This window comes from Homarus americanus, unplaced genomic scaffold (genome assembly GCF_018991925.1).
Source record: "Homarus americanus isolate GMGI-L3 unplaced genomic scaffold, GMGI_Hamer_2.0 scaffold55640, whole genome shotgun sequence".
Lineage (NCBI taxonomy): Eukaryota > Metazoa > Arthropoda > Malacostraca > Decapoda > Nephropidae > Homarus > Homarus americanus.
The window spans coordinates 1,421,075-1,434,586 of record NW_024713650.1 but is presented as its reverse complement, the minus strand read 5'-3'; the positions used below and the strand labels follow the sequence as shown (position 1 = coordinate 1,434,586).

Sequence of the window (13,512 nt, the reverse complement as noted above, 5' to 3'; positions counted from 1 at the left end):
TTTATAACTTTGCCCATTTTACCTCAACTTTTTTATATCTATTTATTTCCTAATCATTCCATAACCTTCAGCTAATCTATTCCGAGTACCTTATCACCTCCAGAAGAGCATCAGGGGCCGTGTACTGTACATAGAGGCCACGATAAACTCCCGGTATACACAAACTTAACCCCTAGTGTATGGGGTACCCTCTATATTAAATTAAATAAGTCTGGTGTTAGCTAAATAAGGTATTAAAAGTGGCTTCTGCATAGTGAAGGGGTTAATTAAATCTTGGCAGCAATAAGCCTGGAGGAATAAACTGCATCAATTCTCGTAGACAGAGACCCTGGATGACATAATTTTCACACAAGGCGGCAGTTCCAAAAGTACAATGTCCAGTCCAGTGTGTTTTATTCTATATATGAATCTAAAAAATTTAAACAAATGAAGATTAATTAGTGAGCTTGCTGAAATTATGATGGTGGAATAATTAAGGTTTTGCTGGATAGTTTTTCTTAATTCATAACTCATATTATTAGTTTATACATTTCTTATACGTACCTGTATACAGTATATAATCATGCATTTATATATGGTAGAGAAATCAAGATACAGTATATGTTTATGTACACACACACACAAATATACAGACAGGCGGTCCCCAATTTATAAAGGTTCATCTTACAAAAACATGAAGTTACAATAAAATAAATCTGTCCCATGATTTGATTCACAAAAAAAAAATCCAAAGCTAATTTAATTTTAACATTTTTGTGATATTCTTCCCAGAGTAATAATAAAATAATACAGCTTTTCTACTACCAATACACTTCCTTATTTCACTCACTTCATGGTAACTCACTAACACTCACAATGTTATTAGGTCTTCAGGTAACCCCTCAATAAACCAGGGAATGTCTGTATGGTAACTTGTCATCAGTTACCTTAGAGTAAAAATTGTAGCAAGATTACTCCCCATACCAGATAAGAAATAAGTACCTAAATATCATAATATATAATACAGTACAGTGAAAACTCCATATAACAGACTTATTTCTTTATTATAATCCATTATATGGGGGTTCTACATATAATGGAGCCTTGATATAAGAGACATTCAACTCTATATAATCCATAGATGGAGGCCCTCACATCTAACGAACCCTCGGTATAATGGACTTTCATCTCCATATCGTCCGTTAAGTCGAGGTTTCACTGTACGTCTAATGTGGCACCGAGTCGCACACCACTACGAGAGCTTCAGCCGTTCACTAACTACAACAAACTCACTCTTGCGTCGTTAAAGCCAAGTGTGTTAATAAGCCAGAGAAGAAACTCCAAGGCCTGGGTGTTAGAGAGTCACCACACCACCCAGCAACACCAGAGTCGTCACACCACTGGAATATAACTCCATACCAGGGATGGATGTGGAGCCAAATGGAGAGTAAGGATGATGTATACATAGGTTGAGGATGGTGAATACATAGGTTGAGGATGATGTATACATGGGTTGAGGATGGTGTATACATGGGTTGAGGATGGTGTATACATGGGTTGAGGATGATGTATACATGGGTTGAGGATGATGTATACCACCTACACTATTACATTATACTTGATACCTAACAAAAGATTATGATAAAAATAAACCATAAACAAATGACAAGTTACAATGACATAATGACTTGGTAACATAATGTGTGACAACAGAAATCACTAACAATACACGAGGTATAATGTGCAGCAGGAACCTGAAGGAGTGTGTGACAATCTGGGTCATGAAGAAAGAAGTACTACAGTATGCTAGAGTCCAGAGGGTAATGGAGTGATACTGTGTACAATAGTCTATAAGGATTGTGCAGAGTCTAGGAGTTGTGTGCAGGAACTTAAGGAGTCACAATGGATGTATGGAGCACAGAGAGCCAGGACAACTGTAGAGGAGGTGGAGGTGGTGTGCATACAGCAGAGGAGGCATGGCAGCACCTGTGCAAGGTGGGCAGCACGGGTGGGCAGCTTGGTGCAGTGCGGCGAGGTCGTCTTGGTGACTAGGGCAGGGCACTCGGGGGCACTGGGTTACATTACACTGGGTGTAGCCAGGGGCGACACAGCTGCATGAAACACAGGGTCCTCGCCCCCATCTGGCCCCTACAGGGTACATCCTGTGACCGTCGCTACACCCACTCACACCTGCCACAACACTAGGACTTGTAGAGATACTGGACGACAGTGCCAGTTATTATTGACATTACCCTAAATATTGTCATGACTGTTTTCTTGTCCCTCAACACTTACTAACAGCATCAGTATCACCATCTGTGAGACTGGACCGTGACACATCATGTATAAGTACAGTACAGGTCAGTAGCTTTAACTATGAGTGTTGGCAGTACAGTATGTAAAGTCACTCAAGTGTTTGGTGTAAGACCCATCAAACTGAGTGTTGGTGGTCTCAACAGTGTTCCATGTTTGTATCATTTGGCTAATGTGAATCACCCTGTTCTTCACCAACCTCTCATTCCCTCTTCTCCTTGTTATGGCGGCATACCAGTAACAGATAACCATATATTATTGTGTTAAGTACTGCTTCTCGTCAGACTTATACGGTATAAGTAAAGTTCAGATTAAATACTGAGGAAAGAAAATTGCTCTTCCTTCCCCAAATGCTACACATAACTTATTAAGGTACACTCATACACAACTCCTGACCTACCATAAAGTATAACAAAATACAACTCATTTGATTTTACAACCTCTCACACTCACAGCTGAGGAGCTAAAACACGAATTTCCACATAAGAATGTAAATTGCTGGGCCGAGAATGTGACAGAGACTCACGTGTGGTATTACAAGGCGGGTCGGTCTGTGTGGTGACGTACACACTACTGCTCACACCGACACCCATGCCATCCTCGACCACAAAGTCATCATCGTGTGAGGTGGTGAAAACAGCCAATTTGGGACTCTGGCAGTGGCATGTACGACAGCCGTGGTGGTCCAGTGCCAGACCTCCGGGGCAGTGCAGATGGCATCCACGCATGCTAGGACACTTGTAGCACTTACATCTCTGGCATCCCCGCACCTCATCCATCTGTGGGCAGAACGAGACTCAAGACTCAAGAACATTTGGGATGTGAGAGATTATGTTGCAGTTAATGGACTCCTTGTCATAACGTGACTTGAAGAAGGAGCTTGGAAAAAAAAGGACTTGTGGTCTTAACAACTGTAGTGGCTTGCTAAAAAAATCAAGCTTAAGGAAAGTTTGAGAAAGCTGTAATTTGGTGCCTACTGTACAAACCCACACCCAGAAACTATATGATTTTTTTATTCCCATACAGTATGCAACTCTATACAGTACAACCATCCACGGTCCTGAACATCGACTCGGAGACAGTACAGTACACATACCTTATAGCCTTGTGGGCAGGTCTTGTGGCAGGGTGGACTACAGAAGCCAGGGGTAATAGGGTGATGGGTCTCATTATCTCGTTGATCTTTCTCATTCTCCTGACCGGATTCCTGAGGCCCTGAGGTAAACAAAAGTATCATGTCACCGAGTCTTTGAATGTCGTTGGTTTTGGTAATAATCTGGTCACATAATATAGTGATTAAGTTTTGGGACTATAGTGAGACCTGTGTTTAATGGACCATATGGGAATATTTTATTATATCCTTAATTTAAACTAAGCCCTCAGTTTGTGTCTCAACCAATCATGTACAATCAGTCTAGTGCCTCAACCAATCACATACCAAGAGTCTAGTGCCTCAACCAATCACATACCAAGAGTCTAGTGCCTCAACCAATCATATACCAAGAGTCTAGTGCCTCAACCAATCACATACCAACAGTCTACTGCCTCAACCAATCATGTACCAAGAGTCTAGTGCCTCAACCAATCATGTACCAAGAGTCTAGTGCCTCAACCAATCATGTACCAAGAGTCTAGTGCCTCAACCAATCATGTATCAAGAGTCTAGTGCCTCAACCAATCATGTACCAAGAGTCTAGTGCCTCAACCAATCACATACCAATAGTCTACTTCCTCAACCAATCATGTATCAAGAGTCTAGTGCCTCAACCAATCATGTACCAAGAGTCTAGTGCCTCAATCAATCACATACCAATAGTCTACTTCCTCAACCAATCACATACCAATAGTCTACTTCCTCAACCAATCATGTACCAAGAGTCTAGTGCCTCAACCAATCATGTACCAAGAGTCTAGTGCCTCAACCAATCACATACCAACAATCTAGTGCCTCAACCAATCACATACCAACAGTCTAGTGCCTCAACCAATCACATACCAATAGTCTACTTCCTCAACCAATCATGTACCAAGAGTCTAGTGCCTCAAACAATCATGTACCAAGAGTCTAGTGCCTCAACCAATCATGTACCAAGAGTCTAGTGCCTCAACCAATCACATACCAACACTCCTGCAGCACCTTCAGAGCTCTCTAGTTCTCCAGCACATCCTTACCTGGTCCTTCCAACTCGTGCAGGATCTTGTAGTAGTCGTCGGGGAGCTGTCCTGACCCTTCCTGGAAGTCAATGAGGTCCTCGTCGTCCAGAAAAGGTCTGTCTGATGGGGGAGTCATGAAGCCCTCCGTCAGGCCAGCTGGGGGTAGAGGGTCTGTTAGGGTGTTGCTGAGAACAAGCACATCCTCCACCTGCATATCAAACACACCCCACCACACTACACCACAGCGTACACACACATCACCACACGCCCCCCCTCATTCCTCCTTCTCTCAGTATTTCCTCTTATTATCAGCCCGCAATACCATCTGCCCAACCAGTTAGTTTTATTTTATTTATTTATGATTTTTTTTACCTATAATAAACTCCTCACCGGCCTTTATGTAGTGTTTTATGTTTCGTGACGCTGTATAAACTTCCTTCCTCATCCCCTGACTGTGTGTGTGTGTGTGTGTGTGTGTGTGTGTGTGTGTGTGTGTGTGTGTGACTGAGTTTATAATGTGAGGACAAAATTATGGAAGAGTTTTACTTTTCATGAATCATCTCTCTCTCTCTCTCTCTCTCTCTCTCTCTCTCTCTCTCTCCTCTTGGGACCACCAGGCTTATGAAATCCAATTTAACCATTGTATCCTGCCCTTACCATTGGATTCTGACCATTGTATCCTTTACTTACGTCTGTAGTCTATGTTAACCACTGTACCTCATATCACCCATGTTTACCACTGTACCCTACGTTCACCACTGTACCTCATATTCACCACTGTATCCCATGTTTACCACTGTACCCTACGTTCACCATTGTACCCTACGTTCACCACTGTACCTCATATTCACCGCTGTACCCCATGCTTACCACTGTACCCTACGTTCACCACTGTACCTCATATTCACCGCTGTACCCCATATTCACCACTGTACCCCATATTCACCACTGTACCCCATATTCACCACTGTACCCTTCACCTACCACTGTACCCCAATACGTACCGTTACAGTAGTGGTAGTAGCATCTCTTGAGGCCGTCGACGCACTCACACGTCTCACAGGCCGAGCCATCATTGAGCCATGTCTCGCCGTGTCTCTTGATGGTCCGTAGCTCCCCGAACACGTACAACGGACAGTCTGGAATGCAAAATACGGACAATGAATAACGGACAGTCTGAAACAAGAAGGAACAGTGAATAACCAATAATGGATAATTTAAAACACAATAACGGACACTGAATAACGGACAATGTAAAACGAACAGACACAGAAACAAATGACAGTCTATAACAAAAATAAACAAACACTTTTCAATCAAGATAAAATGAACGTTTGTGTTGGTAAACGTTCTAAACTATACCAGGAACGTTCGTATGTAGGTCAAATGTTCTAAACAATACCAGGAACGTTCGTATAATGATCAAACGTTCTGAACTAAACCAGGAACGTTCGTATAATGGTCAAACGTTCTGAACTAAACCAGGAACGTTCGTATAATGGTCAAACGTTCTGAACAATACCGGAACGTTCGTATGTTGGTCAAACGTTCTAAGCTAAACCAGGAACGTTCGTATAATGGTCCGTCATTTCTAAACAATACCAGGAACGTTCGTATAATGGTCAAACGTTCTGAACTAAACCAGGAACGTTCGTATAATGGTCAAATGTTCTAAACAATACCAGGAACGTTCGTATAATGATCAAACGTTCTGAACAATACCAGGAACGTTCGTATGTTGGTCAAACGTTCTGAACTAAACCAGGAACGTTCGTATAATGGTCAAACGTTCTAAACAATTTGTTGATCATAATTCTGAGGTCTAGTTGCCATGTCGTTAATTTCGTGGTATTAATATGTGTGTGAGGAGGGATAGAAGCTAATAAAGAGAGAGATGAAAGAAAGGAGAGAGTAATAGGCATGGAGGAGGAGAAGGATAATGAAAAGAAAACATAATAATAATGATGACAAAAGGTAGATAGAAGATAAGAATGGGAACAGAGAGAAATGAAGAAGAAGAGACAAGAAAACGAAGATGATGGAGGAGGAGGAAACAGAAGAGAGGAATAAGAGAAGGAGGAATATATCATAACGAGGAGGAAGACGAAGACAAGAAGGAGGAAGATGGGGACAAGGAGGATGAGGAGGAAGAGGAGGAGAGGCCAATGACCCGTATCTCATAACTCCTAGCTAGATGTCGTGCCTCCCCTCCCCTACCCCCCCTCCTAACTCCCTCCCCCTCCCTACGCTCCCCCCCTTGCCTCCCCCCTCCCCCCCTCCCCCTCCCCTACCCCCTCCCTACCTCCCCCCCCTCCTTACCTCCCCCCCTCCCTACCTTCTCTCCTCTCTCACACTGATGAATTTGTTATGGATCCAATTGGGCCTTTTATTTGAAGCATTTCTCTCCCTACCTAACGGCAACTCTCTCTCTCTCTCTCTCTCTCTCTCCTCTCTCTCCAGTTTATTTGTAATCCTTCTATCATACATCTCTTCTTCACCCCCGCCCCTTCCTCTCCATCTTTCTTCCTCCTCCATTCCCTCTTCTCCTCATCCCTCCCCACCTCTCCCACCTCCTCCTCTGTACCACATACGAAACACAACAATAACAAACACTAATAATAACAACAATACGTAATTAAACATAAGAGATGTGACCTGGTTCTATAAATTAGGTCGATTAATCGTATTGTTTACCCCTTGTTATGGTGGTTAGGTGACACCTCTTAGGGTTAATAGGTGGTTAGTGGTGGATGGTGGTGGTGGATGATGGTGGTGGTGTGGTGGTGGTGATGGCGGTTAGAGGTGGTTGGTGGTGTGGTGGTGGTGATGATAATAATAATAGTAACAAAAAAACAACAATACACAGATCAAACAACAACAAAATAAACAAATAAGACAAGAAACATTATGATAAAAAATAATAAATAATAAAATAAAAGACTTATAAGACATAGATGACAGTAACACCCCTCCCCCTTGATGTGACCCCATAGACCCCCTCCCTCCACCCTGAGACCCCCCCTTACACCCCTACCCCCCTGAGGTAGCCCCGTGAGGTAGGTGCAGTCGGTGTTGGTTGGCAGATAAAAGCAATAATATTTCTTCATTTAGAGAGAGGAGGGCGGTGATGACGACAGACGCGCGTGTGTGTGTGAGAGAGATGGAGGCCAGTCCTTAGTGCCTTTTTTCCTCTCTCTCTGTCATTTTGTCTCTGTTCTCTCGCTCTCTTTGATTCTCTCTTTCTCTGTCTCTCACTATTCTCTCTCTCTCTTTACCTCACTTTAGCCCAGATCTATCCTGTTCTCAGTGTGTATTAAAGATTGAACATTCTGTTAAAACGTAAGACACAAAACATTAGATACCAATTCCCTGTCGTCATGGAGTTACGTATGATAATGTAAACAAGCACAACAATGGTGAAGTCAGGTACGATACTCCGAGCGGGTGGTGGTGGTGAAGTTACGTACGATACTCAGAGCTTTGAGACGATTGTTTATATATCACTCACTCTATTTATTTATCTCATTATCTATATTTCCGTGAGTTAATATATCTCTCACTATTTATATATATATCTCTCTTTCTATATCTATCTCTTATCTCTATCTGTTTATCATTATCTCTCACGGGTGGGTGTAGGTGGGTGATGGCAGGGTAGCAACAGTGAGTTTACAGTACCACTTATGGGAGTTTTAGTTCGATGTGTTGCGTCACTCGTTCGTAAGTGAACTGTACGGTCTCTCTCTCTCTCTCTCTCTCACAGGTATAAGGAGTGGTTAAAATATATACGTAGATATACATACACACGCACAGGTATAATGAGTGCATGAACACACACACACACACACACGGATGTGGGGGTATCACAGCTTACACTGGTGTGGGCGTGTGTAAACGTTTTGTGAGTGCAGGTGAGCGTGTGGACAAGTATGTTTATATATTGTATGTGTGTGTGTGTGTGTGTGTTTATCTATGTACTATACTTATATATTTATTCATATTATACAAGCGCACACACACACACACACACACACACTGCAGAAAGACAGACACGGAAAAATCACACTAAAGTAAACAGACAGGCAAACAAAAGCACGACATGCCAGAGAGGTGCAAGAGGTATGGGGTGGTGTAAGAGGGGGGAGAGGGGGAGAGGGGGGGGAGGGGGAGAGGGTGGTGTGTGAAGGGAGGAAGGTGTCCCACTTCACACAGGATCACTTGATAAACGGCTGTTCAAAGTCATCAGTCATCCCCCCCTCTCCCCATTCCTCTCCCCCTCATATACTTGCTAGACTTCCCGTGCTGCTGTGTGTGTGTGTGTGTGTGTGTATACATGTGAAACCAACCTGTAACCCCCCCCCTCCCCGGCTTTCCATGTTTCCTGCCCAACACCCCCTCCTCCTTCCCCTCCACCTCTTCCCTGCTCCTCCTTCCCTCACCTCTTCCCTCCTCCTCCTTCTTCCTACATTTTTTTATTATTATTTTTTATTATTATTTATTGGGCACTCCCCTACATCCTTGTGTAAGGTGAAGCGTTTACAGCGCCCAACAGGGAAGCATGCTAAGTTCATGCTTGCCTATTATGTCTCATGAGTTAAGGGCGTAGAAGCCTGAAGAGTCAATGGTTTATGTCATCAAGTTATTGGAAGCTCCAACAACTTGTCCCTGAATACGAATTCGCAACTTTCGACTTACACCAGGTACCTACTGTACTGCTAGGTGAACAGGGACTAATGGGGCTAGGAAGTATGTCCAAACAACTTCCACCGGCCCGTGACATCTCGCTTGTGAAGGCAAGAGCGGTACCACTCTACCACCAGCCCCCCCCTTCCTTCATCATCTTCCTCTTCTCTCTCTTCCTCCTCCCATTATCCACGAGGGCATCACAAAATACAAGAAGCCTGTTTTAAAGTATACAATTACTTAGTGGTTATATTTTTGTAACCAGTTTGTGTGTTTTTTTCCGGTGTGTGTGTGTGTGTGTGTGTGTGTGTGTGTGTGTGTGTGTGCGTATCTTCATTTTATACCTGGATATTTACCTACACCTGTATGTATCTCAACGTGTCAGGTTAAAGCAGTGTATGAAGTCATTTCCTTAAGGGGAATATAACCAGAGCTGTTTACTTTAACCTTGTGTACTGATGATTATGTGCATGGAGGAATTCTTGAGTTTAGAGGACACACACACACACACACACACACACACACACACACACACACACACACTTTTATCCTTCCTCCATCCCATTCTCTTGTCCTACCTCCCCTCTCTCTCCTCTTCTATCCTTTCTACCCTTCCCCCTCTACCTTCCCCCTCTCTCTCCCCCTCTCAATAAATGGTCAAAAAGCATGCCCTGTTACTTACTAATACCAGGACAATATCAAGGGCCCCACCATCACCGTCCGGACCTACAGTGAGTCAGTATAAGGCGTTCTTCACACCAAGCTAAGGGGAAAAATTGGACCTGGCATCCCTCGTCGATACCCTGGGATTGACGAACATATACCCTAGTTTATTTCACCCTAAAGATTAACCTACCCTAACGCTAACCTACCCTAACGCTAACCTACCTAGCAACCTATCCTAACGCTAACCTTACTAACGCTACCCTACCTAAACGCTAACCTACCCTGCTAACCTACTCTAACGCTAACCTACCCTAACGCTAACCTTACCTAACGCTAACCTATACCCTAACGCTAACCTACCCTAACGCTAACCTACCCTAACCTAACCTACCCTAACGCTACCCTAACCTAACCTCACAAGCCGAACCAGTATCGATCCCTTCAAATGAACCCAAATACAGTAACGCATTCGGACCAGATGACAGTCAAGTAAGGTGTAAAGTGCATTAAGTTCGACTCAATTTTAGTACTCAGGGGAACGAACTCCAAGTGGTGGGTGGTGGGGTGAGGTGGGGTGGGTGGGTGGGGGTGGGTGGTGGTGTAAGATGAGGTAACGGTAGGTGAAGGTTACTTACTGTACCAAATATGCAAAGACTATACCTGATAACTAAACGACCATGAACCTAATCTAACCTAACCTACTAAAAATTCCACCTCGAGAGATATCATATGACGAGATGTAATCCAGCGGCGTGTTTTTTTTTTTACCGTGGAAGGCGGGAGCGGCGGCGGTGACGGAGGCGATGGTGGTGTACCTAAGGGAAGAGTCTCTGGTTCCTCATCGTTTTGTTTTTTCACTATATCCGAAATGAACGATATAAACGTTGAATTTTTATAGTATATTTTTGGAGCCAGTAATGTCCAGTTTGTTGTGGGAAAGTATATATTTTTTTTAGATTATGGAAAGTTTATTTTTAGTAGTGAATTGAAATAAACCGCGGGAAGTAATTAATATTTTTTTTATTCGTTGAAGAAGGAAAAATTAAAAAAGGAAATCACCTGAAGATTAAACACCCTAACACTATTTGGGGGAGGTTAGAGAGGTTAGGGTGGGTTAGGTTAGGTTAGGGTGGTTAATCTTCAGGTTAAAGAATAAACATAAATCACACACAGCACAAGACTTTTCCTGGTAAGGTGAGAAGGTTAGGTTAGGGTTTAAGAGGGTTAACATTAGCCGTGTGACTGACTCACTTAGGCAGGAATGTTTATGCACCTTAAGGATGTTTCAACACCTAGAGATACACCAAGACAGACAGTGTACTCCTTGTGTGCGTGCGTGTGCGTGTGTAGGAGTGAGTGAGTGAGTGTGTGCGCGTGTGTAGGAGTGAGTGAGTGAGTGTGTGTGATTACCAAAATTGTATACAGGTTATGTTATAATATATCAATAAACGCTTCAGTGACAAAGATCTTACACACATACATACATACATACATACATACATACACACATACATACATACATACATACATCCACAGTGAAGAATTAAAAAGATACATCTCTTGATATAATTATAACAACATCAATCTTGAGCTTAATCAAAGACGAGGCAAAAAGTGACATTATCATACACTTGGCACCCATCCATTTTACAAGACTTTCCTTCTATTTTCAAATGTTTTTTTTAATCGTTTAATACTATAATAACAACATAACTATTATTCTTTATATATTTTTATTTTTCAAAGATCAAGACGTGATATTTAATGAAGAAACAAGAACAAGAGACATGGTATATAATTTCTTAATAAACATACTTGGCAATTTTGCGTTACCAGCTGGGTGGCATAGTGACGTCACGGCTCGAGTTGCCAACAAGTAAATACGGTAAGTAGCCGACCTGCCTAACGGAGTGTTGCCAAGGAGAGCTAGTGAAGTGAGGGATGATTGGGAGGTGAGGGGTGAGAAGGGGTAGGGGGGTGAGGGCTGAGTGAGAAGAGGGAGGGGTAGGGGGAAGGTGAGGCTGAGTGAGAAGGGGTAGGGGGGTGAGGGCTGAGAGAGAAGGGGGTGGGGGGAGGTGAGGGCTGAGTGAGAGAGGGGGGTGGGGGAAGGTGAGGGCTGAGTGAGAGGGGGTAGGGGAAGGTGAGGGCTGAGTGGGAGGAGGGGGTGGGGGAAGGTGAGGGCTGAGTGAGAGAAGGGGGTAGGGGGTGAGGGCTGAGAGAGAGAAGGGGGTAGGGGAAGGTGAGGGCTGAGTGAAGGGGGTAGGGAAGGTGAGGGCTGAGGGGAGAAGGGGGTAGGGAAGGTGAGGGGCTGAGTGAGAGGGGGGTAGGGGAGGTGAGGGCTGAGTGGGAGAAGGGGGTAGGGGAAGGTGAGGCTGAGTGAGAAGGGGGTAGGGGTGAGGGCTGAGAGAGAGAAGGGGTAGGGGGAGGTGAGGGCTGGTGAGAGAAGGGGGGGTAGGGGAGAATCTTTGCTACGAAGAGGAGATAAGATGATAAAGATACAAGATAAACAAAGAAATGATGAAAAATAAACACAAAATACAGAATTAAATACAATGGCTGGGGGTGAGGTTATGGTTCTAGGGTGGTGGGGTGGGTGGCGAGGAAGGGGTGGTGGGGTGGCGAGGGTGGTGGGGTGGGTGGCGAGGAAGGGTGGTGGGGTGGGTGGCGAGAAGGGGTGGTGGGGTGGGTGGCGAGGAAGGGGTGTGGTGGGGTGGGTGGCAGGGAAAGGGGTGGTGGGGTGGGTGAGGGAAGGGGTGTCTGTGTTGGCGTGTGTATTACTTAATGGGGTCCGTGACATGGTAGCTGGGAGTTGGGGCTGCTACAGGGAAAGGCAATTTGTGACGTTGTAATCATTCTCGACTAGTGCAATTATTTCTACCTCCTGTATCCGTCTCTCTCTTTCTCTCTCTCTCTACCTATCTCTCTCTCTGCTCACTCTATCTTTACTCTACCTCCTGTCTCTCTCTATCTCTGTCCCTCTATCTCTCTCTCTTTCTCTCTGTTTATCCATTCACTGCTCACTCACTCTATCTATCTACCCATCCATCCGTCTCTATCTCTTTATTTCTGTCTGTCTATCTATCATGTACGTCTGTCTATCTATCCTGTCTGTCTGTCTATCTATCCTGTCTGTCTGTTTATCTATCCTGTACGTCTGTCTATCTGTTAATTAATACTTTCTTTAGGTACAAAAAAGTCAGGGCACTTCCTCTGCGTACAAAGGTAATTTCTGGTACTTTCTCTATATACAATGATAAGTTGGGGCACTTTCTCTATGGACAAAAAATGTACTTCCCGGTACATCTGAGTCAGGAAGTGTCTGGAGGGCGTAATAACAGCTAGTAACTGAGGGTTTTGAGCGAGCTACTATTACCTTATATACCAACTATGTTACTCCACGCCTTCCTGCCTCCTTTACTGTGTTCAAGGTTACCTGGTGAGGAAGGAGGGTGAGGAGGAAGGAAGGTGGTGAGGAGGGAGGTGGTGAGGGAGGAAGGAAGGTGGTGAGGAGGAAGAAAGGTGGTGAGGGAGGGAAGGAAGGGGTGGTGAGGAGGGAAGGAAGGTGGTGAGGAGGGAAGGAAGGGGTGGGGGGAAGGAGGAGGGAGAAAGAGGTGTATAGGGAAGAGAAGGGAGGAAAGAGGTGAGGCAGGTAGAGAGAGAGAGAGAGAGAGGAGGAGAGAGAGGAGAGAGAGAGAGAGAGAGGAGAGAGGAGAGAGA

At 44.2% G+C, this 13,512-nt stretch overlaps 1 protein-coding gene across 4 annotated transcripts in view; it reads right to left on the bottom strand.

Moving 5' to 3' along the window:
* Positions 1 to 13,512, bottom strand: part of LOC121872761 (cysteine-rich motor neuron 1 protein-like) — a 49,011-nt gene that overhangs the window by 2,860 nt on the left and 32,639 nt on the right. For 3 of the 4 annotated variants that reach the window (XM_042375819.1, XM_042375834.1, XM_042375827.1), the window contains 5 exons: positions 5,451 to 5,585; positions 4,465 to 4,602; positions 3,389 to 3,507; positions 2,819 to 3,071; positions 1,966 to 2,169 (listed from right to left, as the gene is read on the bottom strand). In XM_042375819.1, the coding sequence (XP_042231753.1) occupies positions 1,966 to 2,169; positions 2,819 to 3,071; positions 3,389 to 3,507; positions 4,465 to 4,602; positions 5,451 to 5,585 (849 nt within the window). The remainder of the gene's footprint in view (positions 1 to 1,965; positions 2,170 to 2,818; positions 3,072 to 3,388; positions 3,508 to 4,464; positions 4,603 to 5,450; positions 5,586 to 13,512) is intronic. The other variant, XM_042375842.1, reaches the window with a different exon arrangement.